General features: G+C 47.6%; 1 protein-coding gene across 2 annotated transcripts in view; it reads right to left on the reverse strand.

Annotated features, from left to right (window-relative positions):
* Nucleotides 1–1186: 1186 nt before the first annotated feature.
* The window catches only part of DDC (dopa decarboxylase), an 82604-nt gene continuing 59081 nt past the window's right edge, over nucleotides 1187–24709 (reverse strand). For both annotated transcript variants that reach the window (XM_082400526.1, XM_082400527.1), the window contains exons 9-15: nucleotides 22615–22682; nucleotides 14745–14821; nucleotides 11489–11508; nucleotides 9995–10093; nucleotides 7698–7799; nucleotides 4158–4365; nucleotides 1187–1584 (exon numbers count right to left, since the gene is read on the reverse strand). In XM_082400526.1, the coding sequence (XP_082256652.1) occupies nucleotides 1571–1584; nucleotides 4158–4365; nucleotides 7698–7799; nucleotides 9995–10093; nucleotides 11489–11508; nucleotides 14745–14821; nucleotides 22615–22682 (588 nt within the window). In that variant the 3' untranslated portion in view covers nucleotides 1187–1570. The remainder of the gene's footprint in view (nucleotides 1585–4157; nucleotides 4366–7697; nucleotides 7800–9994; nucleotides 10094–11488; nucleotides 11509–14744; nucleotides 14822–22614; nucleotides 22683–24709) is intronic.

A 24709-nucleotide genomic window follows, 5' to 3' on the forward strand; every position in this document is an offset into this window, starting at 1 on the left:
TGGTGACTCTGTGGCCCCATCTGGGGGCCCTGCAACAACCTCAACGCAAGAGCACACTCAGGTGCAGGCAACCTCACTGTAAAATGCAGGCACCTCAGCCCCGACGCAGGGGTCTGATCGCTCGGCCTTCTACAGCTGCTAATGCGGTGGGCCCAGTGGGTCCCAGTGGCCCGTCCCACATCCCCGCACCGTGCTGGAGGTCAGGTCTGCTCCACTGATGGGTAGAGAACAAACCACCTGACCAAAGGAGATGGGGACCACATGGCATCTGACATATTTCCAGATTTCCGAAAAACAGATCTTTACATCACATAGATAACAGAGGTCTTTGAAATTCAAATATCCATATAAATAATCCAAGGACCCGTTCTGAGAGTGCTTTTGATAATTCTGTAGTCTCCAAATGACAAGAACTAGTCCTGGGATTAAAATACACGTTTCTAAGAACAAAAATGATTTCAAATAAAGATTGGTTGTTTGGATAAAAACTGCAACTTCTTGGTATTTATGTGTAAAGAGCGTCTTCAGGTGTTTATTAGTCATGATACCACAGGACAGGTGGACTGATCAGATGAAGAAACCAAGGCTCCACAAGTCTTTCCCATCACGCCAGCAGAACTTGGTCTCTGGCTATGTCTTGGTTCTGAATTCATTTCTTTAGAAGTTGGAGTCATCTCCATATAAAACTTGTGTGTTGTTATTGCAACAAGAAGAGTGCCTGACATATACTAGGCACTCCATAAACATTTGTTGACTAAATGAATACTGTTTAAAAATATCCAAGGGGGCTTCCCTGGTGGCGCAGTGGTTGAGAATTTGCCTGCCAATGCAGCGGACACGGGTTCGAGCCCTGGTCTGGGAAGATCCCACATGCCGCGGAGCAACTAGGCCCGTGAGCCACAACTACTGAGCCTGCGCGTCTGGAGCCCGTGCTCCGCAACAAGAGAGGCCAGGACAGTGAGAGGCCCGCGCACCGCGATGAAGAGTGGCCCCCGCTCGCTGCAACTAGAGAAAGCCCTCACACAGAAACGAAGACCCAACATAGCAATCAATCAATCAATCAATCTTTAAAAAAAAAAAAAAGAATCCGCAAAAAAAAAAAAAAAAATCCAAGAATGCCGCATTGTTGGCTGTTTTGAAACAATCAATTTGCTACAATGTGGAACAGGATGCTTACCAGACACAATTACCGTTACACTTCACGTTGTTTATTAAGCATTAAGTCACATGACAGAACAATTTAAAGACCATGGATATAATCTCAAGTCCCATAATTATAGATCGCCCCGGAAAATATTTCAATAAGACTTTACCACCACTGACAACTTCAGGGGCACAGAAACTGATGATTTTTTAATCAACAAAAGTCACAGCCAAATAATGAATAAAAGCTATATCCACTGGGGTTAACTTATAGCAAATATTTCTTCATTGGTGAGAGGCTGAACAGATGTAATCACGAGGTTCTTTCTGGATAACTTTGGAGAAAGAAGCATGGGGCACATTCAGACTTGCTTCCATGGAGCTGGGATGATACATCTTTTCCTCTCATTCCAGTATTCAGATCACTTCAACTTTTGATCTCTCCAGGGAAAGAAAAGAACATGAATATATGGCTGTATTCAAAAAAATGTAAAACTCATTTCTGCCACTGAGATCAGCAGACGCTACAAATCAGGCTCTCTTCCCCCGGGAGAGGCTTTTACCAGAACAACACTGATTACATGCAATAAACATTTGGAAGACTTAGCACTGTACATAACACAAAATAAAACGAAAATTAAGTTAAATATTTTTAATTGTTTACTGAGCTCTTAATATGTGCTTATGTCTCTTTTAGGCACTGTATAATGTACTGCTAGAAGAGGACAAGCTGCTAAACGAGAGAACAGCTTAGACTGTGTCCAGAGGACGTGGAGAGAAAACGTTTGTCACTGCATTCATCAAAGCTGTAGCAGTGGTTACTGCGACCATCTCCATCTCCATCAGACTCTTATTCATCTTTATTTCCCCCAGATTTTGCACAATTCCTGGCAGAATGGATGTTTACTGGCTAAATGATTGAATAGATTAGTTTGATCATGCTGTAATAAAGTAATATATATATAATAGGTTATATATCACATTAAAAAAGTGATTTTTAAAGGATTCAACTAACTGGTTGATTGAGTCAGGCTACTGTGGGTAAACTTGGCCAAAATACTCATTATCATCTTTTCCGTTTTCTCCAAGCATGTACCTTTAACAATGAAGCAAATAACACCTAATTTTAAAATACTAAATAAAATAGTGTAATTGCACACACACACACACAAAGTGTAAAAATCAGAACTTTGTATATTCCTCATTTGAACACAGAGAAGGAGTATACTCTTTCTCCAACTGTACAATGGAAAAGAGTTTGAACTGGAAGAAATGAGTTTTTATTGCCAATCTGGCTTCTCTATGATACATTTTATTCATGTCAACTAGAATCTTGGTCCAATTTCCTACCTTTTGTCAAATAGAAATAGTTCCTTCTTTCTCTCAGAACTATGACCACTGGATTTCATATAACCTTACATAAGCACAATAAAACCAAGGTATTAAGATTTTCATCACTCTAATTAATCGGACCAAAACAACACACACGCATTGTGATTTACTATTGTATCCTACATTTTTAAAAAATTAAATCCTTTTGTTTTTAGCTTTGGAATTGATAGCAAGTATAGTGACTCCACAGTAATTGTGACTTCTGTTGGAAACGTGCCTCTGTTTCTGATCATTTTTCTGAGCTACAGTCTCTTTCTGTGTTGTTTGGGGCATATGGGAATAAGATATGATGAGATACACAAACATAGGGCTACAGAAATATTCCTCTGGAGTGTTTGCCTGATGTGATTTTGTTTTGAATATATCTTATTCCCCTCCCCCCACACACACACCCACCACACACACCCATGCTTATTGCGGAGGAGTGGAATAATCTGGAACTATGGGCCTCTCCCCAACACCTTTCAGAGCTGCTCAAGCTGTAACTGTGGCATTGCTCTGGGAAGGGTGGCCCCCAAGGTTACGACCATCCGACCTTTAGGAAAGGGCTTTGCCAAGCCAGGAGAAGGACCTGGTGTTTCAGGACCTGTCCTGACAGAGGAGGTGGGTCTCTGACCTCACAGGTCAGAAGGCTGGATGGACCTCTCACATAAATGTAACAGTATTTAACTTTTGATTTTTTTGAGCACTGGAGTATCTCAAATATTCACAGTCAAAATTAAGAGCCCAGAAGATCAAGTTGCATGCAGTCAGTAGACTAATCCCATTGCACACTTAGGTTCTGCATCCCCCGTGGGTGACGACAGATGGGCAGTGAGCAGGAATAGAGAGAAAGAGAGTCAGAAGCTCCCACCACCTGCCTCCTCCAAGTGGGGCGAAAGGCAAAAAGACAGAAAGCAAGACGGTGGACAAACTCTAGGGGAGTGATTCCTAAAATAGCTTAATGCCGAGGCTCTGAAGACTCTTATGGTTCAATAGACATCATTCCAACCTGTTGCCAACACCGTGTTTGTGCAGATATTTTCCTTAGAAGTCACCTGCCCGCTGTCTTCAGGGTTCCTGTAACTGATGCCCAGTATTCTAGACATTTCCTTTCTCTGAACCGTCATGAATTTGGTCTTTCCTGACAGCAAACCAGCAGTCATGTCAAATTCCTTTTTGAATGTTTTCATTCATTTTCAGTTATCTACCATTTGCCAGTTTAATGTATAAGCGTGTTGTGATCGTAAGTTGCCTCAGTGCAAACTGAAGAAAGCTGAGGGGAAATCATAGGCCTATGTGATTGACGGTCTTGAATAAAAGAATACAAAGCAGAAATCTATCAAAGTTACTACAGGTTCACTACAGGCTATGTTCCCTCCACTTCTCCGGACCAGACAGGGCCTGGTTGTTGTTTTTTTCTTTTTTAATGGAGAGTATTTTATTTTATTTTATTTAGTTTTTGACCGCACTGTGCGGCATGTGGGATCTTAGTTCCCCAACTAACAGGGATCGAACCCGTGCCCACTGAAATGGAAGTGTGGAGTCCTAACCGCTGGACCACCAGGGAAGTCCCGATAGGGCCTGCGTTTATCCCCCTCTTTATGTGGTGGAGGAAATCTGGCCCCCGCAGCACGGCTTACCCGCCTTTTCCTCCCTCTGTGCTCCCAGCAGCTCGGTCGCCAGCCCTCGGATGTGCTCCCAGGCCAGCCGCACGTGGGCCGACTCCACTGTGCGTGAACAGACGGCAAAACGCAGCACGAACTGGCCTCTCAGGTGACAGGGAACCAAGTGGATTTTCCTGGCACTGTTTATTCTTTCCAGAAGAGCTTCGTTCAGTTTGTTGGAGCCCTGCAGGGATTGAGAGAGAGGGGCGGTACTCGGGTCTGTGGGGACCCAAACACTCACCACCAAGTGAGGCCAGCATTGGGTGACACACAGCCCCAGATCAGTGAGGGAGCCACCTCACCGCTGGCCTTTCGTCTGCAATGGTAGAAAATTCAACTAAGTGATCGTTACGTGGCCCTGAAAGACGGCAGCCCTCCCACAAGACAACTTCTTCATGTTCTAGTGTGCTGTCGAAAGACGAGCCTTCCGTGATCCAGGTTTTTAAAGAAAAAATGAAGATTCCTAGACATGTTATCTACAAATTGATGAGCTTAAAGAGAAGAACTGTTTAATGGCACCAGTGAAGAGAAACATTCAGAAGAATTCTCAACAGTACAGTAAGTCCCCTGCATACGAACTTTCAAAGAGGCAACCGTGCATGTCCAATCTCGTAAGTTAGTTCATGTGTCTCACGTATATCGTCAAGTGCGTGCATCCTCTACAAGTGGTTGTGCTTCTGTGTACTTTACTGTACAGTACTGTACAGAGTACAGTAGTACAGTATCTTTATTTCAAGCCCAGGATGTCTGAAAGCAAGCCTAAGAGCAGCGGTATACAGCCAAGTGTGTTAGTTGGGTACCTAGGCTAACTTCGTCAGACTTACGATCAAACTGGACTTACGAATGTGCTCTCTGAACAGAACTTGTTCCTAGGTAGGGGACTTAACTGTATGGAAAATGAAGCGTAATAGTCAACTTCTTGCTAGGATCTGGGAAAACTGCCCATGAACTATGGACCAAGGGACCACTGGTGGACCCGCCTCTGGAAAGGAGCAGCCCAGCAGCCTTGGGCAGGGAGACTGGGGGCCCACGCCTCACACTAACCGGGCCAGATGGGAGGTGCGTGTCACACAGACCTGGGAGCCGTCCCTCTCCTGCCTGGTCCGTCCCGTTACTCCTTGTAGTTGCCCCCAGCCCTCTCGGTCTTCATTCTGTTTCCAGGCAGTGACTCCACCCCCACGCGCCTTCTAGTTGTTGCAGAAGGGCCTGGAAGTGGGGCCCAGGGTCCTGAGTCATGTGACCCTCAGTGGATTACACTGTTCTTGTTCTTGCTCTGTCTCAAGGGCAGGGAGGATGGCAGGAAGGGAAGTGTCCTGGTCGGCCGGATGCTGGACACCGGCCTTGTGTCCATGCAGGGCCTCCCGGCCGCTGGCTGATGGCCTGCACGGGGCTCCAGCTGATGTCCCGTGGACAGTGCATGGGCCAAAGGCCACTCAGAAACTGCTGACGTGCACCAGGTCCAGACAGAGCTGGACCTGCTTGAGGTTGAGGATGAGAAGGAAGAAACGATGGTATGAAAGGATGGAATTTCACCAGGAAGACTTAACAGAAGAGCAAACACCTGAAAATTACGTATGTCGGAAATAAAAGCAAGTCACTTAGGAAAACTTTGCTTGCCATTTTCAAATGGATTGGACAAGATATATTTTCTACGAGATAGAGGCAAAGAGCCAGACAGAGAAATCCATCTGAGAAGTAACAACAGAAGCAACAGCAAAGACGGACTGAGCAGGTGCAGAGTGGGATCAGGGAGGCTGGCTGAGATGAGGCGGGGGAAGGAAATTGGTGCCATGGCAACAGCTTATCCACTTCAGGTCAAATAAAGACCACGCACATGTTGAGCCATGGATGATGGAGAGGACTTGACATCCAGAATGGGCAGCCACGGGGCGAAGAATAAAATAACAAGATAGCAGATGTGGGGGGCAGAAAAGTGAGCCATGACGCCTGGATAACTTCCTCCCTGAGAAGAAACTGGATTCGTAGAATGGAAGTAACAAGTTTCACAAAAGATATGTTTTGCTTTCTGAAAAGCCCCAGGGCTTCCTGGGCGGGAGGGCACACCATGCTGCCCAGGAGAAGAGTGGGCAGGGCACACACAGGCGGCTTTGGTGCCCTCGTAAATGAGCAGGAGAAAATAAAAGTCTTGACTTTGACAACATTACGCTCAGTGAAAGAAGCCGGTCACAAAAGGCAGCATATTGACGAGCCCATGGACATGACTGTCCAGAGCAGACAGGTCCACAGGGACAGGAAATGGGTCCGTGGCCCGAAGGACGGGGGCTGGGGCGACTGCTGGTGGGTGTGAGCTCTCTTTGGGGGAAAATGAAGATGTTCTGAAGTTAGATTGTTGTGAAGGCTATGCAACCCCGTGGATAGGCTGAAAATCATTGAAATGTATACTTTATATGGACAAAGTGTATGGCACGTGGATTATATCTCAATAAAATGGCTAAAAATTAAAGAATGTAAATCCTACAGGAACACTGGCAGTAGAAACAAAACAACTGATCGATGGCGAGCAAGTCAAAGCACACTTGCCACCAACGCCAGCGCGGACTGAACTGCCCCATCCGGTCACCCCAGGGACCTTGCGCCAGCCTCCGCACACCTGTGCTCAGGTGTCTCTGAGTGACGCGCTGCAAGGACCTCACGTCTCCCTGCCAGCTCTTGTGTCAGGACTCTGCTCTCCCTCTCCTGCTTCCAGGCTTTTCCATGGCTGGTTCCTGCCAGCCTTCAAAGCCCCAAGAATCACAGAGGGGAAGGGAAAGGGGGAACCAAGGGCCATGTTTGGATGGGCAGCGCCTTGCCAAGGCGACTGAGCCCATGGCCCCTTCTCCTGCTGCCCTTTGTGGATTCGGACAAGAAGGCCTGTGGGTGGCGTCAACTCTGCAAACAGAAAGCCAGCCAGAGAGCAGGCAGGGCGCTAGGCCCCAACCCGGCTTCCCTCACACAGGGCAGGTTACTAAGGGGCCTGTGCGTGCAGCTCCTCTTGGGGTCTTTGGAGCAATGTGGTCATGATTCCCAGCAAAGGTGGCTGAGGCCCTCAGGCAAGAGAATAACCGAGCCCCAGGGACCAGCGCTCCTCCAGCCCCTGCGTGCGCACCAGCAGCCTGAGGGTCATGTAGGGGTCAGCGGGTCCCGGGTGGGCCCAAGACTGGCTTCTCACAGGCTCCCAGGTGAGGCCCATGCTTGTCTGGGGACCATGCTCGGACCAGTGAGCCCGTGGTTGGGTCCGTCCTTGGAGGGTTCCAGTGGCAGGGATGGATGGATAGAGAAGATGGCAAGCATCCTCGGGCCGGGTCTACACAGGCAAGAAGTCTGAGCACCAGTGAGAAGAGTAGGTGTCCCGGGAAGTCAAGGCAGGGAGGTGGGAACAGCAGGCTGGAAAATTCGGGGGGAATCCACGGTCTCTGGGGAGCTCAGGCGAGTTTTGGCACATGGACATGATGAATGAGAGTTTCCTCTCTGTCATACTCAAAGGAAATGCAGACGACTAAGTTGACTTAGACGTACCTTTAGCCGGAAACAGACCAGCCCCAGAGTGACTTCTGCACAGATTTCAAAGCGGGGGTCCTGGTGCACCAAGGCCTCGAATTCGTGGGACAGCTGGACGTGCTGCAAAGGGAAGGGACACCTGTCTGAGTTTCTCATCACCACTTGGTTCAGAGCTTAGCCACCTAGAAAACCATATTAGGCCGCACGTCTAATATAATTCATTGATAAGCTTTAGCCATTTTCTTCAGCACTGATGTCACCCACTCCCCAGCTGTCCCCGTGCAGGTTGAGAAACTGGCTACCAGGAGAAAAGGGCTGAAGTCTTCAGAAAAACACCCCTTGTCATCTTCTGCGCAGGGGACCGTTTTCATCCCACCAAATAATCTTTTATAATTTTAGGATAAATGTTGTCAAGAGGGGTTTAAACATTCCAGAAGAGAAACAGTGGCCGACGTTGGCTGGGGCGCCGAGCACTTCACCATCCTGCTGTCGTGCTGACCCGCGACACAGGGAAGGACACCACAATCACGCCCATTCTGCAGACCAGGAGACCGAGGCTGATGCTGATACCAGAGCTCCAGGTCTGCCGCCGTTTGTTACTCCACAGCACCTGCCACCGGAGGTGAGAACCTCACCTGTCCAGGGCTGCCTGCTCCCCCTGAACCCACCCCCTTACTAAACGCCTCGATGTTTACAGAAACCAAACGCTGATTCACACAGTATGTGATCGGAGAGCCAGCTCGCCTGGGTCTCGGCACACATGGAGCACGTCCTAAACCCCGGTATCCAGCGTGGGGTCACTGGCAGGGGTCCTGGGAGCACCTGAGCAGAGATCGTGCTGCTCCAAGTGTTGGGACAGACACGCCGTTTGAATGAGTGGCCCCTGGGCCCGGGACGACCTAGAGGGCTCCAGAGACTGTACTGGCAGGGGTCCCCTCGAGCTGGGTCCTGAGGAGCCGCCCATCTGCCGGGGTGTATGGGGCTCCGGCCACTCAGTCCCCTCCTGGGAAGGCAGGGCCGGTGCCTCTCAGGGAGGCTTGCAGGGCTTTTCAGGAAGCAGAGATGTGATCACACCCAGCTTCCCCTGAGGTTCCAGCTGGAATCATCGTGGCGAGATAAACCACCTGGGTTTTGCCTTCTCTCCCCAGAGCAGCTGCACCGTCATTAATTTTGAGCACAGGTCCTGCAGTGGGGGAGAACTCGTGAACTCATGCACACGCCCCTCCTAGTTCTCTTCCGCACGGAGAGCCTCCAGGCGCTTTATGGCCCCCAGAGCAGCCTCGTAAGACAGATGGATGCTTGTGTGTGCGGCACCGCAGGAGCCCCTGCCCATTGCCACGTGCCCTGTCGCAGGGGAGGGGCCTGGGGCCGCCCCTCCACCGCCCGAAGCTGCACTGTCGCCAGAATGAGACACTGCAGGCTGCCCCGTCCCCGTGATGTCTGAGGACCTCTGTCCACCAAGGTGGGTCCACAGGTGAGGAAGGACGGCAGGATGGGAGCGCCCGGCTGGAAATTGGCAGGCCTTCTGCAGCCAGTTAAGGGAGCAGACCTCCTCTGGACTCAGTGTCCTCGATTGTTAAAAAAAATAATAAAGCAGGGTATACACACTACTCTATATAAAATAAACAAGAAGGTCCTACTGTACAGCACAGGGAACTCTACTCAGTATCTTGTAATAACTTATAATGGAAGAGAATCTGAAAAAAGAATAGATATATACGTATAACTGAATCACTTCGCTGTGCACCTGAAACTAACACAACATTGTAAATCAACTACACTTCAATAAAATTTTAAAAAACAAAGCAGGGTCGTGGGGCTTAGAGTCGATCCAAGGTTCTCACATTTTAGCGTACATCACAGCCACCTGTTTGCTTGCTAAATAGAGGTTGCTGAAACCCACTCCGAGAGACCAAGGTCGTGCACGTGCTTCTGGCCGGGGGTGTGTTGGAGAACTGCCGAGCTGGAGGGCATCCCACCCACCCAGCCCAATCTCTCCCATTCTGGCAGTTTCCTGGAGAAAAACCTACTGCATCCTCATTACCGCCATTGAGGACTGGACCTCACTGTGGGCCAGCGGTGGCTCCGGTGGCAGCTAAGAGTGTCTGTCACTTCGACAGTCTCCGGGAGTGATAACCTTCAGTCCCCGTGAAAGTGTCTAAAAGACCCAGAATCGTGCATTGAGCATCTTACAAATGCCCTACTCTCAACAGCCCAAAGTATCCCTTAGAGTGGTTTATGAAGACATCTTACTTCCTTTCTAAAGTCTAAGACCTCCCTAATGTCACCCGGATAAATAATGAAAACAAACTCACCTTGCGGATATAGGCCTGCAGTCCCTTGACTCCGTACATCCTAAAAACAAACCACATCTTCAAAGAGCGGAACCTCCGGCCCAGCGGCAGCTGCCAGTGCTGAAATGAGACACAACGCGGCACATCCATGAGGGCTATGCTAAGGGCTGGTTTCCTTTTTGACTCATGGCCTTGTCTGTTTCTCTTGAAGGCCCTGGAGGCCACCCCCTCTGGCTGCCATGCCCAATCCTGGATGGCAAAGCTGACAGCAGTGGAGTAAGCGGTCCGGCAGCCGGAGGCTCTCTTTGCAAAGCTCCGAGATGCTCGTGCAGGGCACACGGGGGCCAGGCCAGTGCTAGGCTCGGGAGCCATCGTGAGCAGATGGGGGGAGGTACAGGCCTGCCCCACGGGGCTTACGACCCGGTGGGGGTGGGAGGGGGGCTGTTCACTGGTTTCTCTGCCTACAGGAAAGAGGACGGGGGCAGCAAAAGCCCACATCCTCTGCAGCGCGCTCCCCGCGACGCCTCAGCACCATTCTCTAGAGCAACATGCATCCTCTTTCTGCCCCGCAGGCCACTGTGGAATGACCTGCCAGACGCTGTCACCAGAAAACACATCTGTCAACATGCGGGACATCTCATGAGCTTTCCCTAGTTTTTCCTGAATTTGTCAGCTGCCCGGCTGTGACACTCTCCAATGGTTGTAAATGTACCAAAGCAAGCAAGAGAGGACACAGAGGGGAGAGAAGTGAGGGGACATTTGGGAAGATAAAATAGTGGCACTTCATTGCGATTTTACACATAGGCACGTCCTACTGGAACTTATAAAGGAGGTGCCAGGGGGGACTTTCCTCCATCTTTGTTTACCGGAGTAAAAAGGGACACAGTTTGAGTGTTCATTCCACTGTCACCCTAAAATGCTGTCACTACCTCTCTGGAGTGGGGTAGATTCCCCGGGGGCAGAGGTGCCCTGTGCACCCAGCCTTTTCCCCTCACCCCCGACCAGACGTAAGTTCGGAGAGGAGGGGTCCCCAGGCTTGTTTGCCATTTGATTCCCAGCCCATCTCCCGGCTCACCGCAGCTGCCAGAGCAGTGCATGGCTCCTGCCTGGGGAAGGAGGCTGGTCACCAGAGCAGCCAGTTAAGAGGCTGTCGTCTGAGCCCTTCTTATGCCCTCTGACCCTTTGCTCTCCCACTGTCCTGGGGATGCCAGCTCCTGGCACACAGCCTGAGCACACAGTGGAGGGACCGCCCCGCCTTACAGAGGAATCTTCCAAGGAGCACGGGCCGCGTCGTTTCCTCCTAACCTGAGCCCTGCCATCCGTGGGCTCAGCAGAGCTGCCCACTGCCAGGCCCGATCGCTAGTTAGGACCCAGTTAGAGGGTGTCCTCTTGTGGGACCCTGATCCTGAGAGGACCGGGAGGCTGCAGGAGCTACAGCCCATGACAGCGCCCCGCACTGCATTCACATTTTGGATTACCACAGACCTGGACTCGGGGAGACAAATCTCCACTTACCCTGTAGTCAGTGATAAGCCCTGGAAAAGAGAAAGAAAAAGGAAACAGAAAGGAACCATTAGACACATTAGTTGATTACATGTCCAAGTCTTTTCTATCATCTCCTGAACCAGACATAAAATCACCGAGGGCAGGGCTGGGTGTTCCTTGAGCCACTTCCCAAGGTAACAGATTCAAGGGCGGGGGGGATTCCAGAGAGCAGAGCATAAACGGAAGTGCCGAATTATGAATGGATTCCCATTCATTTCACTTTCTGCACTTACATAAGCATGAAAATCTGAGCTTTCTCCTTGTGCCCGGTGGTAAATTGGCATTCAGATCCTATACAGCCTTCATCATGCCTTCATTCATGCGTGGGAAGGTGAATTTGTGGTATAAAGAGCAATTAGAATGTAAAGAAGAATCAAACTTTTGATGGGTGTTCATCTCTGTATTCTCAGATCTTAGTCTGGGTTCTGGCGCTGAGCAAATACCCAGTGGGTATTCTTCGAGTCAGTTTCAATATCTGGGATTCAAATGGCTTCACAGGGGTTATGAACTAGTTTGCATTTTAGTCTCCCCTTGTGCCAAAAGCTGTAAAGCCAAGGATGGTATGGAGGAAAGAACGCTGGAGAAAGAATTTCATAGACAGAAGTTTCTGCGTGGTAGTCTTGGGCACAGAATCAGGTGGGGATTAGAGAGATGTGTTTTGGACCCCTGATCCTCCAGTGTCGTCCAGAGGAGGCTCGCTGTGGCTGGTGAGCACACCCGGCTCCCCAGGTCAGATCAGCTGTGGCATGGCCTGGCGGGCCCTCACCGAGGTCAGCTGGCATGGGCCGTCCACCTACCGCAATCCGCCACCCACTCTGATAGACTGCATTGGGTCCACTGGGCACAGCGTTAGGGTTAGGGTTAGGGTTAGGGGTCAGGGTTAGGGGTTAAGTTTACGGTTCTGGCTCACCTCTTTCCTATCTTCCAAATGTACAGTTTTTATAATGAAAGAATTCATCTGAAAAGTCTATATACCAGGTGTGGCCGCTCTTTTCCTATCATCTGCATTGTGACAGAAATTTCTGTCATAGAAAAAAAAAAAAATCCCACTTTTTTGGGTCACTCTTTGGCACGAGTCCAGTGAGACAACATATGTAAAAGTGCAAAGCAAACATAGGGGTGTACGGGAGCCGTAATCACTCCCACTGTTGCTGCCCTAATGTTGCTGCCACAGTGCTCACCCGTCAGGGGAACAGCGGGGAGAGTCCCCCCAACTCCAGGGGTCTCAGGTGCTAGCAGGAGACACATGACCAGTGAGCGTGACGGCTTCACGTGCAGTGAAGGAGGCGTGGGGAGATGTGGGTTAGGGGCAGACAGCAGGCGGAGGGCACCTGCTCACATCGAGGGGCCTGGGAGGACCCCTGAGTGGGAGACTTTGGTCCTGGACCCCAGTGATGAGAGGGACGCATCCCAGTGGCCCACAGGAGGATCTGGGCAGCAGCCTGGGGAGCTGCGGGGTGGCGGGGGAGGGGCAGTCCACGTGGGCAGTCCTGAGTGGGCTTTTCAATAGTTAAATGATGAAGAGATTTCTTTATTGAATAGAAAGGATCTTTTAAAAAAAACACTCTAAACATATTTCATTTCAAATTACAGCAGGCTTCGCAGGAAAGTGAGATCCATCCAGATAAAATATACCCTTATATCCAGTGGCCATAGAAGTTTAAAGTTGATTTTGGGTGATTTACTTGGCAAACACAAAATGGGTCATTGCTTTTGTTGATTCATAAATTTTTGGGGGGAAAAAGTACAAATAACTAAGATTGTTCATCTTTAACAGCCATAGCCAATATTTCAATCAGAAACTGCCTTTCTATAAACGTGGAATAAAATTACACTTTTTAAAAATTCCTGGAGCAATGAACTTTACTGAGATGGCTTAAACTCATTCTAAGAATTCCTTCTTTTTTTTTTTTTTTTTTTTTTGGCCATGCCACATGGCTTGCGGGATCCTAGTTCCCCGGTCATCAAGGATTGAATCCAGGTCCTGGTAGTGAAAGCGCTGGGTCCTAACCCCTGGACTGCCAGGGAAGTCCCGAGAATCCCTTCATTGTTTAAGAGCAGCATTTTGCTAACTGTCATGATGACTGTGGTTTTCATTATTCAAACATGAAATGCATTTTTAAATAGAAGAGCTTTGGCAGCTGGCTCCTAATTTCTCATGGCTTTATGCCAATGCCATTTTTAAAAACTAGACTTTATTTTTTTAGAGCAGTTTTAGGTTCTGAGCACAGCTGAGCAGGGGGTGGGTGCTTGTGTCTGATGCACCCCATGGGACAGTGGGCAAGTTTAAGAAGGCAAAACCGAGGTCTGATCTTTCCGTGGAGACCGCATGGGCTGGGGTCCGCATGGGAGGGAAGGGGCTGTGCCTTGACTTGTGTCACTACTGTTCAGCGCTCCTGTCACAGTCATCAAAAGTGCCTCATCTTCCAGCCAGCCCAATTCCTGCTCAGTTCGTGGAGGGTGGGGTCATGTGATCTCCGGCGTTCCTCCCATCACTAACATCCACTGTTGTCTAAGGAAACTCAACGACAGTGGCAGAAGTTCCCAAAGACTTGGCCTTCCCTCCCTGGGGTCCCCGGACCCCATGGTGGCCGGTGTGGCACCTGCTGGTGGCCATGAGGGCTTCGGAGAGTGAGAGAACCCTCTCCCACCCGGAAGCTGAGTCCTATAGGGACAGACAAGCATGTAAATCACCGTCCCCAGCGTGTGGATTACAGTGAGCGGGCAGAGAGGGACGGGGGTGTCTGTGCAGGTCACCTCATGCATTTTATCTGATCAGGATCTCAAGTAAACCGTAAGGTTTGTTTTTTACTAGGAGACTTAATTTTTAGAGATCTGCATTTGTGAGTGGATCCTGCCTCAGCCTTGCCCAATTTTCTCTTCCCTCCCCAGGCCCCTGGCCCAGCTGTTTCTTCCCCTGGTGCCACTGGTCTAAGCGATGCAAACTCTCTTTAGGGCAGCCATCATTTCAAAGGCTCAGCGCAGGAGGTGCCCACGCCCGTGTTGAGGGCCGTGTGGCCCCTCCGGCCCTATGGGTGCCTCCCCCAACCCTGCCCCAAACAGTGAGGAGAAGAGCCAGGACCGCGTCTCCATCACCAGCCCCCCTCAGGAAGCAGCTCTTCCTGGCTCTGCACCCGGCCCCCTAGGACCAGTCTGTGGACATGACTCTTCACCATGGACGCAGCTCTGATGGGAACAGACTGGAGAAACAAGGCCTGCGGCTTACCTGAGTCCTGGTGGCTGTGCTTTAGGTACACGGGGTCCAATTTAAAGGCTCCGGTCAGGTCAGTTCTCTTTTTCACCCTGTTTTAGAGAACAAACCAAGGGGCTTAACGAGAAGGCGTCTCAGGTGGGCCTGCACGGCCCTCGCCTCCTGTTCCTTCTCCTGCTGGTTTCAGGCCCCCCTGCTCCCCACTCCCCTCCCTGACACCCCACTCGGCACGCATGCCCCTCATCTGCACCCCCCGTCCCCTGGCTCGGCTGTAGCACAGCATTAACCTCCAGAGCTCCGGGCCCCTGAGGTTGGGGGTACGTGGTATAATAAAAATAAGTCTTTGGTCTTTATTCCTGGTCCAACTAGAATTGCGCCGAGACCTGACATTGAGTCTCCATTTTCATTTAGTTAGGACTTCTGGAATGGCTTCCAAAAAATTGTACCCTTTTCTTCATAAAAATCTACACAGGTTTTGATATATTTATTCATAGTAACCTTACATCTTTTCTTGCTATTATAAAAAAATATTTCTTTTAAAAATTTTACACGTGCTACTTATCGTATATGCAAATAAATGCAACCTTAAAAGTGCTGTGTATCTAGAAATCTTGCTGTGTTCTCTTATTAATACTTTCTCGGAAGATTCTGTTCTCATTGAAGACACTCACACCATCTGAGAATCATGAGTTTTGTGGCTTCCACTGTAACCCTTACTTTTACTTCTCTGTCATGTCTTACTGCACAGGTTAGGAAAGCACAACACTGAATAGGGTGTGTATTAAGGGAATTGTAATTTTTTTCCCAATGTTAAAGGCAGTTTTTCTAATATTTCACCACTGAGAATAGGTTTGCTGTAGTTTTTTGGATGATATTTTTTTTATCAGATTTGGAAAGTTCTCTTCCGTTCCTCTTTTACTAAGAATTACAGAATTTTATCTAATGCTTTTTCCGTATCTAATGAGATGATAACTTTTTCTTCTCCATTACTGTTAAGCATGGTCATGACATTTTAAAATCTTTTAATATTTTTAAACCACCCTGGGATGTCTGGAATGAACACATTTTAGTCACGATATACCATCTTTATTTTTCCCTTAAACATTATTGAATTTTATTTGCTAAAATTTACTTGGAACTTCCACATGTAATTTTGTGAGCTTGTCCTGTAGCTTTTCTTTCTCAGCTTCTCATCTGGTTTTGGGATCAAAGTGACACTGACCTCATGATATATGTCCCCCTTGCTGGTCTGTGAATTACATTTATAATTAGACCTATAGATGACTTGACAATTGGTAGAACTTGCTGTTAGAAGAATTTGGATGTTTCTGTTGTGTGAAATGTAACTATTGGCACATAATCTTTAGAGCTATGAGACGTTTCAGGTTTTCTATTTATTCTTGAGTCAGTTTTGATGACATATTTTTTGTAGTTATTGAATATGTACATTTGTAGGCAATTCTGGAATGATGTAATTCATAGTGCTCTCTGACTATTTTTTTAAATGCCTGCTGTGTCTGTGGTTTTGTCTTTCTTATATTTCCAGTACAGTTTACTGTGCCTTCTCCTCTATTTCTGGTCCTTCTTTCTGGAGAGCATCTATTTTATTAGGCAGGTAAAGGACCAGCATGTGGCTCTCTTGATCTGTGCTCCTGTTTCCTTATTTCCTATTTCATGTCTGTCTCTTCATTATTTCCCTCCTTCTAGTTTTGAGGGTTTATTCTGTCGCTGTTTTCTGGCTTCCTTTGGACCCTTAGCTAATTATTTTCTGGTTTTCGTGTTTTCTGTTTAAGTCTGTTCTCCAAGTCCTGCTTTACTGCATGCCCATGAATTCTGTCACATCTTCATATTCTTTCAGGTCCTAGGATTTCCAGTTTCCCTTTGTTCATTGATCCGTGGCTCCAGTGGGTCTGTGGTGGTTTGCTCTCCAAAATTTAGGTACCAGCTTTGCTTTTCCTTGTGAAGTTTAATGATACTACAAAGAAGAAAACTTTATTTAAACAAGCAAATGGACGTGTGCATGCACATACGCAGACACACACGCTTGCACACACACACACACACACACACACACACACACACGCACAGAAACACCCTCTCTAGGGATCAACGTCATCTCACCCCTGATGGGCCTCACGGTGAGGAAAGCCTCTCCCTGTCACCGGACACATTCCTGAGGGATGGTCCTGAGGGAGGAGGGGGCAGGGGACACCTGTCCTATCTAGAAAGCATGGCTTCTTATGTTGTCTTTTTAAGAAATCTACAACTCTGTGTGTGAAGGGCTCCCTGAATGAGGGCTCCTGCTACCTCTTGGTGCCAGAAACAGTATAAAGAATTCAAGATGCCAAAAGCACCAGGACCAAAGTGCAAAGAAACAAAGGAGATTCATAGAAAACTGTGTTGTCATGCACAGGTTCTAGAATCACGTCTTACCATAACCAGAGTGATTTAAAATCTTCCCAAGTAACTGAATTTTTCAAAAAATCCAATACAACAGGGTTGTACAAAAGCTATAAAACTAAAAAATTTAATTTTATCTGGAAAAAAATTAATCCTCTTTTTAAAGGCAGAGTAAAACATGCCCTTGGTGGAATTTGAGGCTTTCTTTGGAGAAAATCTGATATTAAGGGACATTGAGGTCAGAGCAGAATGGTTCATATTTACATATAAAAGATTCAAAATACCCAAATGAACAATGAAGAGCTTATGAACAGAATAATGAAATCATTATAAAACGTATTTACTGGGCTTGTAATGAGGTCAAGTTTTTAAAACTTCAATTATCTTGTCCGTTTTAATACGTAGAGAATATAACCAAAGAATTGAGTTTAAATTATGGACTAACCATTGATAAAATTTCATTAAACAAAAGAGAGACCCTTCTGATTTTGAAGAATACAAAAAAGCCAGTGAGAGAAAAAAAAAATCCATTTACATCTTGTTTGTTGTATTAGCAAAACCTTTAAACACATCTATAAAAAATTCACAACTTAGGACTGTTTGTTTGCTTGTTTTCAACTCTGCAGAGTTGAAGGATGCCTGGCCTTTTCTGAAATCCAGTTCTTATGAGTATCCTTATTATCTGTGTTCTACTGTGTTGGGACACCTCATTTTTTACTGCAATAACCTCTTAGAATAGCAAAATATATGTATGTGATTCCCTGGATTTTCAGAACAGGACAAAAAAGCCTCTGAGTCGACTCTTAGCCATCCTTCTCTCCCTGCTCCCTGTCAGCAGGCCACAAGGTTCGCTTACATCCTCTGCAAACACACAGGGGTCCCCAACTTGGGCCCAGATTGTTCAGTGGACCCTCAGCTCAGGTAGGCGAAGGGGTAGCTGCCTTGAAACAGGAGAGGAATGCTGTGGTCCATTCACTCTCCTTTGGACTTTAGGCTGTATGTGCCAGGGCTAAAATCCAGGACTGTTTTCAGTATTCAGAGAGAAAGTGGAATCAGAGTCAGATTGAACAAAAGTGGACAGAGAATCAGGGCCCAATTTTGCCTCATTCACACTAAAAACAGCTCTCATTCTCCGATTTCTTCTGTATCCATCCGGGACAATTCCAACGTGTTCTCTGTGCGTCCTTTTGTTTAGCTGTGTGTTTGTAAAATGGATATTGCTTTGTGTGCATGTCTTCATTTGCATCCTGGGAGATACATAATTCTGTATCTGACTCTTTTTACTCAGTTATAGTTTTTGTACCTTTACCCCTAGTGCATCAGACACATGGGTCTAGCATGGATGGCTGTGTGCCATTAGCAAACCCATGCACGTCTCAGAACTCCAGTTGCCTCATCTGGATGAGGGACGATAATTCCTATACCAGTAAGGCTGCAATAGGATTAGGTGAGGTGGTGTATGAGAAAGCAAAAGGCCACCTACTAGCAGGTAATATCTTGAATGTAAAATTTGTACTCGAAGCATCATTACTGCTGTAAACGGAAGAATCAGGCACCCCTGGATGAGAGTTTAGGTGCATTCGCTTTGCCCATTCCAGCAAGGGCAGGGGGAATTCTCTCCACACAGCCCAAGACCTTAGGTTTACATCTCACTTCTTCACAGAATCTGGTGCTGTGATTTAACTTGGTACATCATTTCCTCAAACCAGAAGTATCTGGAGAGCAACTATAATCCTTCACGTGTGCCTGCTCGAGGAGCCTGGCACTCACAGGTGCACAGGGCCAGGCTGGCCACGGCGCTGTGCCAGGTGGGAAGGGTGCACCAGCATCCCAGACCGGCAGAAATGATGCTTTAAAGGCTCTCAGTAATGGATGAGACATTGGAAACTTGCATGTTTATGTAAAAACACCAACTTCTAAATGTGGGCAGCTTCTTTAAAAGGAATTTAAACCTACGTGGACCACAGGAAACCATCTTCAGTAGCTGTCACCTGTTCTGAGTTTGCTGTTGTGCACACGTGCGTCTCAGGGCCTTTGCACTGGCCGCTGCCCCACACCCCCGCAGGTCCGCATTGCCTAGACCCTCCTCACGTGCCCTCTGTCGGACGCCACTTCACCAGACAGGCTTCTGGGCAATGAACAAAGGGGCTGATCGAGGGGTCTCGCTCGCACACCCCTCTCTACCCCCAGCTCCCCACGCTTCTCCCCTGAACCTCTCCCCTCTGTCTTCCCAAACCCTTCCCCGCCCTGCACCTCCTCACCCCATGGATCTCGGTTTGCACTGGACTAGACTTGATTTCATTTAGGTTCTCAGTTTCCTTCGGTTGTATTTTATTGACTGAAAACTCTATCCCATGGCTGAGACTCCTCGAGTCCAGGAATGATAGCGCTCTGGTTTCAGTCAACAGCGCTCAAAACAAAATGCTTTCCAACTAAATCCTGACCTTCCCTTCTCCTTGTAGGTCTCGGTTTGGACGGGGCTGCCCTCAGTTGCAGAGGCTGCTTCACTAGCATCACCCAGGGCAACCCCTGGGGTGGGGGTCTGGGCGGGTGTGTAAAGGACCTTGTGCTGAGCACCCCACAAGCTGGGCAGTGCTCAACACGCCCCTGTGGGCAAGGAGAGAGAACTTCTTTGCAGGGAAGGGGTGCTTGGTGTGGTGGGGTCAAAGGAAAACCTACGTTTGATAAGAATCAAAAAATCAGAAAGTAGTAGGTGGCATAATTAAGATTATAGGGTTTAAAGTAAGCTGACCTGGGTTAATTCCTTAAATATTAGTCTTCTGGCTTTAACTAGTAATTTCTTATGAGCACTGTTCTGGGCTGAAGTATGTCAGCACCCCCCAAATTTATACATTGAAGTTCTAACCCCTGGTACCTTAGAAAGTGACTGTGTTTGGAGACAGGGTCTTCAAAGAGGTAATTACATTAAAATGTGGTCATGTGTCTGGGCCCTGATCCCATAAGACTGGTGTCCTTCTAAGAAGAGGAAATTTGGACACAGACATGCACAGAGGGACAACCATATGAAAACCCAGGGAGAAGAAGGCCGTCTACACACTGAGGAGAGAGGCCTCAGGAGGAACCAGCCCTGCAGACACCTTGGTCCTGGGCTTCTAGCCTCCAGAATTAGATTTCTGTTTTTTAAGCCACGCAGTATGTGGTACTCTGTTACAGCAGCCCTAGCAAGGTAATATAAGCACAGCGCCCAAAATAGTAGACATGGGTAATTTTTATGTTAAAACACGAATCCTTCAAGGTTAAATTCCATCAATCAATATTCATATCATCATTACCATATCATGGGACGAACCCCTGGGTTTGGGAGAGACCTGATTCTCCCAGATGTGTGAAATCACCTCAAAACCCTTGACAATCGCTCTGGCCAGGACCTCAATAGCTCAGGAGAGAGAAGGCACATCCTCTATTATAATTTAAATTTTTACACTATTTATTTACCCTTTCAAACCCACAGGCAGGTGGGAGGCTCCTTAGGTATTGCCTCCCACCCCTCAATTCCCCACTCCGAGGGGACAACTAATCACCCTTCTCTTTGGCAAAATTTCAAATACTGGAGGCTGGTCTTGTGTCTCGTGGCTCATGTGTAAGTTTCTCCTACAGGCTCATAACACTCAGGTCCGTTTTCCATCTCCAAACGACGTGGCCTCATCCCTACATTTCCCGTCTCCTCCCGTACGTCACCTCCCCTTTGCCAAATCCCCCTCTACGGGCTGGTCCTGAACAGAAGATGCCAGAAGGGACCCGTCTGAGACAGATTAACACACAGCCCCCCAGCTCTGGCTGCACCTTCCAGCAGCCTTGGCCGTCACACCAGGCTCTGGGAAAGGCCACGGGTAAAGCACGTTTTCTCTCACTCTTAACTTGCTCCCTGGCTTTCTGGATGCAAAGGCAGATGCTACATTTATTGTATTCATCCTCGTCACATCTCAGCTTTTGGGGCACACGTCAGTGGGCCCTGAGAGCTGCAGTCTCCCCATCAGGAAGAGGGGGCAGCAATGTCAGTGCCCTCCTTGCCAGGCTGCCTGGGGGGGCAGTGACTTCGGTTAAATCGCGTGTGATGACGGCAGCCTGCATTTACGGGGGCTCCTTGCACATCCCTTTTTGCTATTATGTTACCCAGGAAATGAGTGGAACATCACGGCTTACCACAAGCCCCTCTGGGGTCATCTCGCTCCATCCCCCATCAGCCGTCAGCTGCTCTGTCCAGGCCGGCTCTGTGGCTTTTCTCTGCCAGATCCCTTAGCTAAGGACCCCTTAGCTGCCAGTTAACTTGCTCTGAGGCCAGCCCCCTCCTCACAGAACAGAGGCCTTGGGGACCCCTGCCGGACCCACGCCAGCTGGGTGCCCTGGACCCACAACCCACCCGTCAGCTCCCTTGGACGGTGTTTGCACCTGACCCAATACCCCAGCAAAACAGAATGACATCTCAACCCGAATTAAAGTTTGAAAAAAGGGAGTTTTGACACGCTGCATAAACTATCCTTAAAGTGTTCCAATCCAGGTAAAATAGACAAACGCAACCACAAGAATACTAACATTCATAAAAGCTGTAGCTTTTATCAGTTCTTATTAACATTTCAGAAAAACTGTAGCCCAGATATGAATGGGTTTTAAAATCATGTATCAGAGTTCAGGTCAAAGACTGACAAAAAAGTGAATTTGATTTAAGCAGAAGGGAAGCACTGAACATGTAGTTTATCTTTAGATAGAGTTCAAGGGAAACTGATTATTTGGTGAACTGACTTTAGCCGGATTATGTGAGAGCTGCTTTCCTCACCTTTCTAAGGTGGAAAACCATTCACTTAATTACACAGTGAACAATTTTGCACAAAATTCATGCAAAGCCTCTTGATCTCAAGATTCATTAACCACCTTCTTACTCTAAAAAACTCAGAAGAACTAGTTTCTAGAAATCCCATTCCACTCCCAGTCACCAGCATTTCTTTAAATACTATCCATGTAGTGAAATATCAACCACTTCCATTTTGGAAGTCTGGAATTCTTTTTTCTTGCTCTAGAGATAACCAATGTGATGCCGGTACTGCTGGAAAGAATTTTCAGGGAACTGCTTAGAACATAGAATTACTCTTATTTTTCCTTAGCAAATGCTTTTAAGCATATAGACTTAGATTTATTAAACATTTAAGAATAAAAACACAGCAGCAAATGATTTAGAAATATGTGCTAAGGTTACTAAGCACTGTTTTTTATTAATGCTAGAGAGATTAGACCAGAGATTTTCTCTGTTATCCTCTCTTCTTGTGCCAATATGTTCTAGATAACAGCGTACATCTGGGTAAGATGTAGCAAGAATTCCACCCATGGCTCAGAAATGCAGGCAAGCAGTAAGTGATGTATGTGCTCCGCCAGCAATGGCACCTCACCTGCCAGGTTTCTTTCATATAAACTATTCTAAGGAGCAGTGTAATTGCAGGGTAATTGACATCTAATGAACAGGGCAACTTACCACATGGCAGAGCAGTCAAAATTCACCAAGAGCCATTTGTGGGGATTAAAGTTAAATGAATCTGCATACTGCCAAGGAATAATAACAACAAAAAGAAAACACTTCAGTTATTAATGTTTAGCTATAAAACACGACCTCATACATAGTAATTAACAGTTTGCAGTCTCAAATGAAAACCAGCGTGACCAGACAGAGGAGAAGGGAAGCAGCTGAACCGTGGGGTTTGGGGCTCGAGGGCACTTGGGAAGGTCTGGGCAGCCACTTCTCCTACCTGAGCCTCTTTTCTTTCATTTTCAAATCCTATCTCGTGAAACATGAAGCTAATATGGATCTGATTCTGGGCTGAAGCGCAAGGGGAGGAAGAGAGCTTTGGAGCCAGAGAATCGGGGTTGGCTTCTGGGCACAACCGCCTGTCCGTGTGGCCTGGATGGGAGTTCTGCTTCGTGGGGAAGACGTGCAATCACAGCCAAAAACTCTTCAGTGCAGCCCCCGAGGGTGACGCAGAAAACATCCAGTGCAAACACTGAGACTGTCGCTGCTCCGTGGTTGTAAAGCCAGCCAAGTGGTGGCCCAGGGAACCACGTGATGAGAAAATGGCTACTGACCTCCTGCAGCTCTGGTTAAGTGGGGAGACCTGGCAAGAGAACAGTCCCTGGACCATATGAAAATGACCGCCAGGTAGCCCTCAAGCTGGCTCCCCGCTCAGAGGCGGAGGGAAGGGACTGGCTGAGCTGGGCTGGGATGTGCCTCGGGGGAGGGGGCGCCCTGCAGAGAGACACCCACAGAACCGGAGCGACGCTGAGGTCCGCTGGACGTGAAGGGTACCAGGCTGCCGACCGAAAAAAATGCACAACCTAAAAGTTGAGTTATGCTTTGTTTGGCGGACTTTCTGAGAACTTCAAGCCCGGAAGACAGCATCTCAGGTAGCTCTGAGGGACTGCTCTGAAGAGGCAAGGGGGGGGGCCAGGATATAGAGGGGTTTTTGCAACAAAGATCAGGTAGTCGGAACATCAAAAGGTTACTGTTAATTAAAGAAAACCAGACATCTCAAGTTAAGGAATTTAGCTCTTTTCTATGCATCTATGGGAAGATGCAAGAGTCTGGGCTCACTGAAATCATCCCTTTGATGGGCACCTCAGCTACCTGGGATCAGTGTCCTGTGCTTTCTCATCCTGAGTTCCCTCAGGGCTCACTTTCAGGGCGGCTGTAATGTGATGGCTTGATGGCTGCAACATCCTTTGTTTACTGATATGGCAGCAGCATTTTTCTACAGGAACTTATAAGTGAGGGATTGGAATGAGGTAGTATCTAGAGCCTTCCTATTATGTATCTGTTAATCCTAATTTGGTGTAGGGCTATCACATTGGGATCAAGGGATGCATTTCGAGGACCTTGGATAATTTAAAATATGCAGAATTTCAAAGCATAATCGGAGCCCGACCCTGACAAAGGTCATGGGAAGTTTCTGTCATCGAGAAGAGACCCACCCTGGCAGCAACACAGACACAGCTCATATCTGGGGGGGCTTGCCTGCTTTGAAACTGTGAGTCCCAATTCATTTTTAATTGGGGGGATTCACAGTTCTACTTTTCCACATAAAATGAGATGTTATTCATGGCTTATCTTGCATGCTTTCAAATTTGCATAGTCTGAAGTCACATAAAATTTATCCACATTTCAAACTACTAGACAATTTGGAATCATCAAAATTTTAATTCACAGGTGCTATGTCAGACAATTGGACCGATTTGGCCTGGGAAACACTTTATGCATAAGTTTCCTCAACTTTATGAACTAGCAAAGTTCTCAGAATATATGTATCATGATCAGCAATGGGAAAGTGAAAATTTCATAGCTAATCTACAGTAATCAGGATCAGCCCATTTTTTTCATTTAATGGTTGGTTCTTTTACCAACATTGATGTAATAGATCAACAACTGTTCCCGTCTATCTAAATGTTTTCTTCTTTATTTCTAGAGACACCATCCACATTCATCGTGCTCATAATAGTAACAGGGTCCCTCCCTGGATGCCAGTGGTAACAACCGCCAACAGCTGGCTCTAGGTTCAAGTTCAAGTGTCATCCCATTTTCA

This window comes from Balaenoptera borealis (assembly GCF_965194805.1).
Source record: "Balaenoptera borealis genome assembly, chromosome: 7".
Taxonomy (NCBI): Eukaryota; Metazoa; Chordata; class Mammalia; order Artiodactyla; family Balaenopteridae; genus Balaenoptera; species Balaenoptera borealis.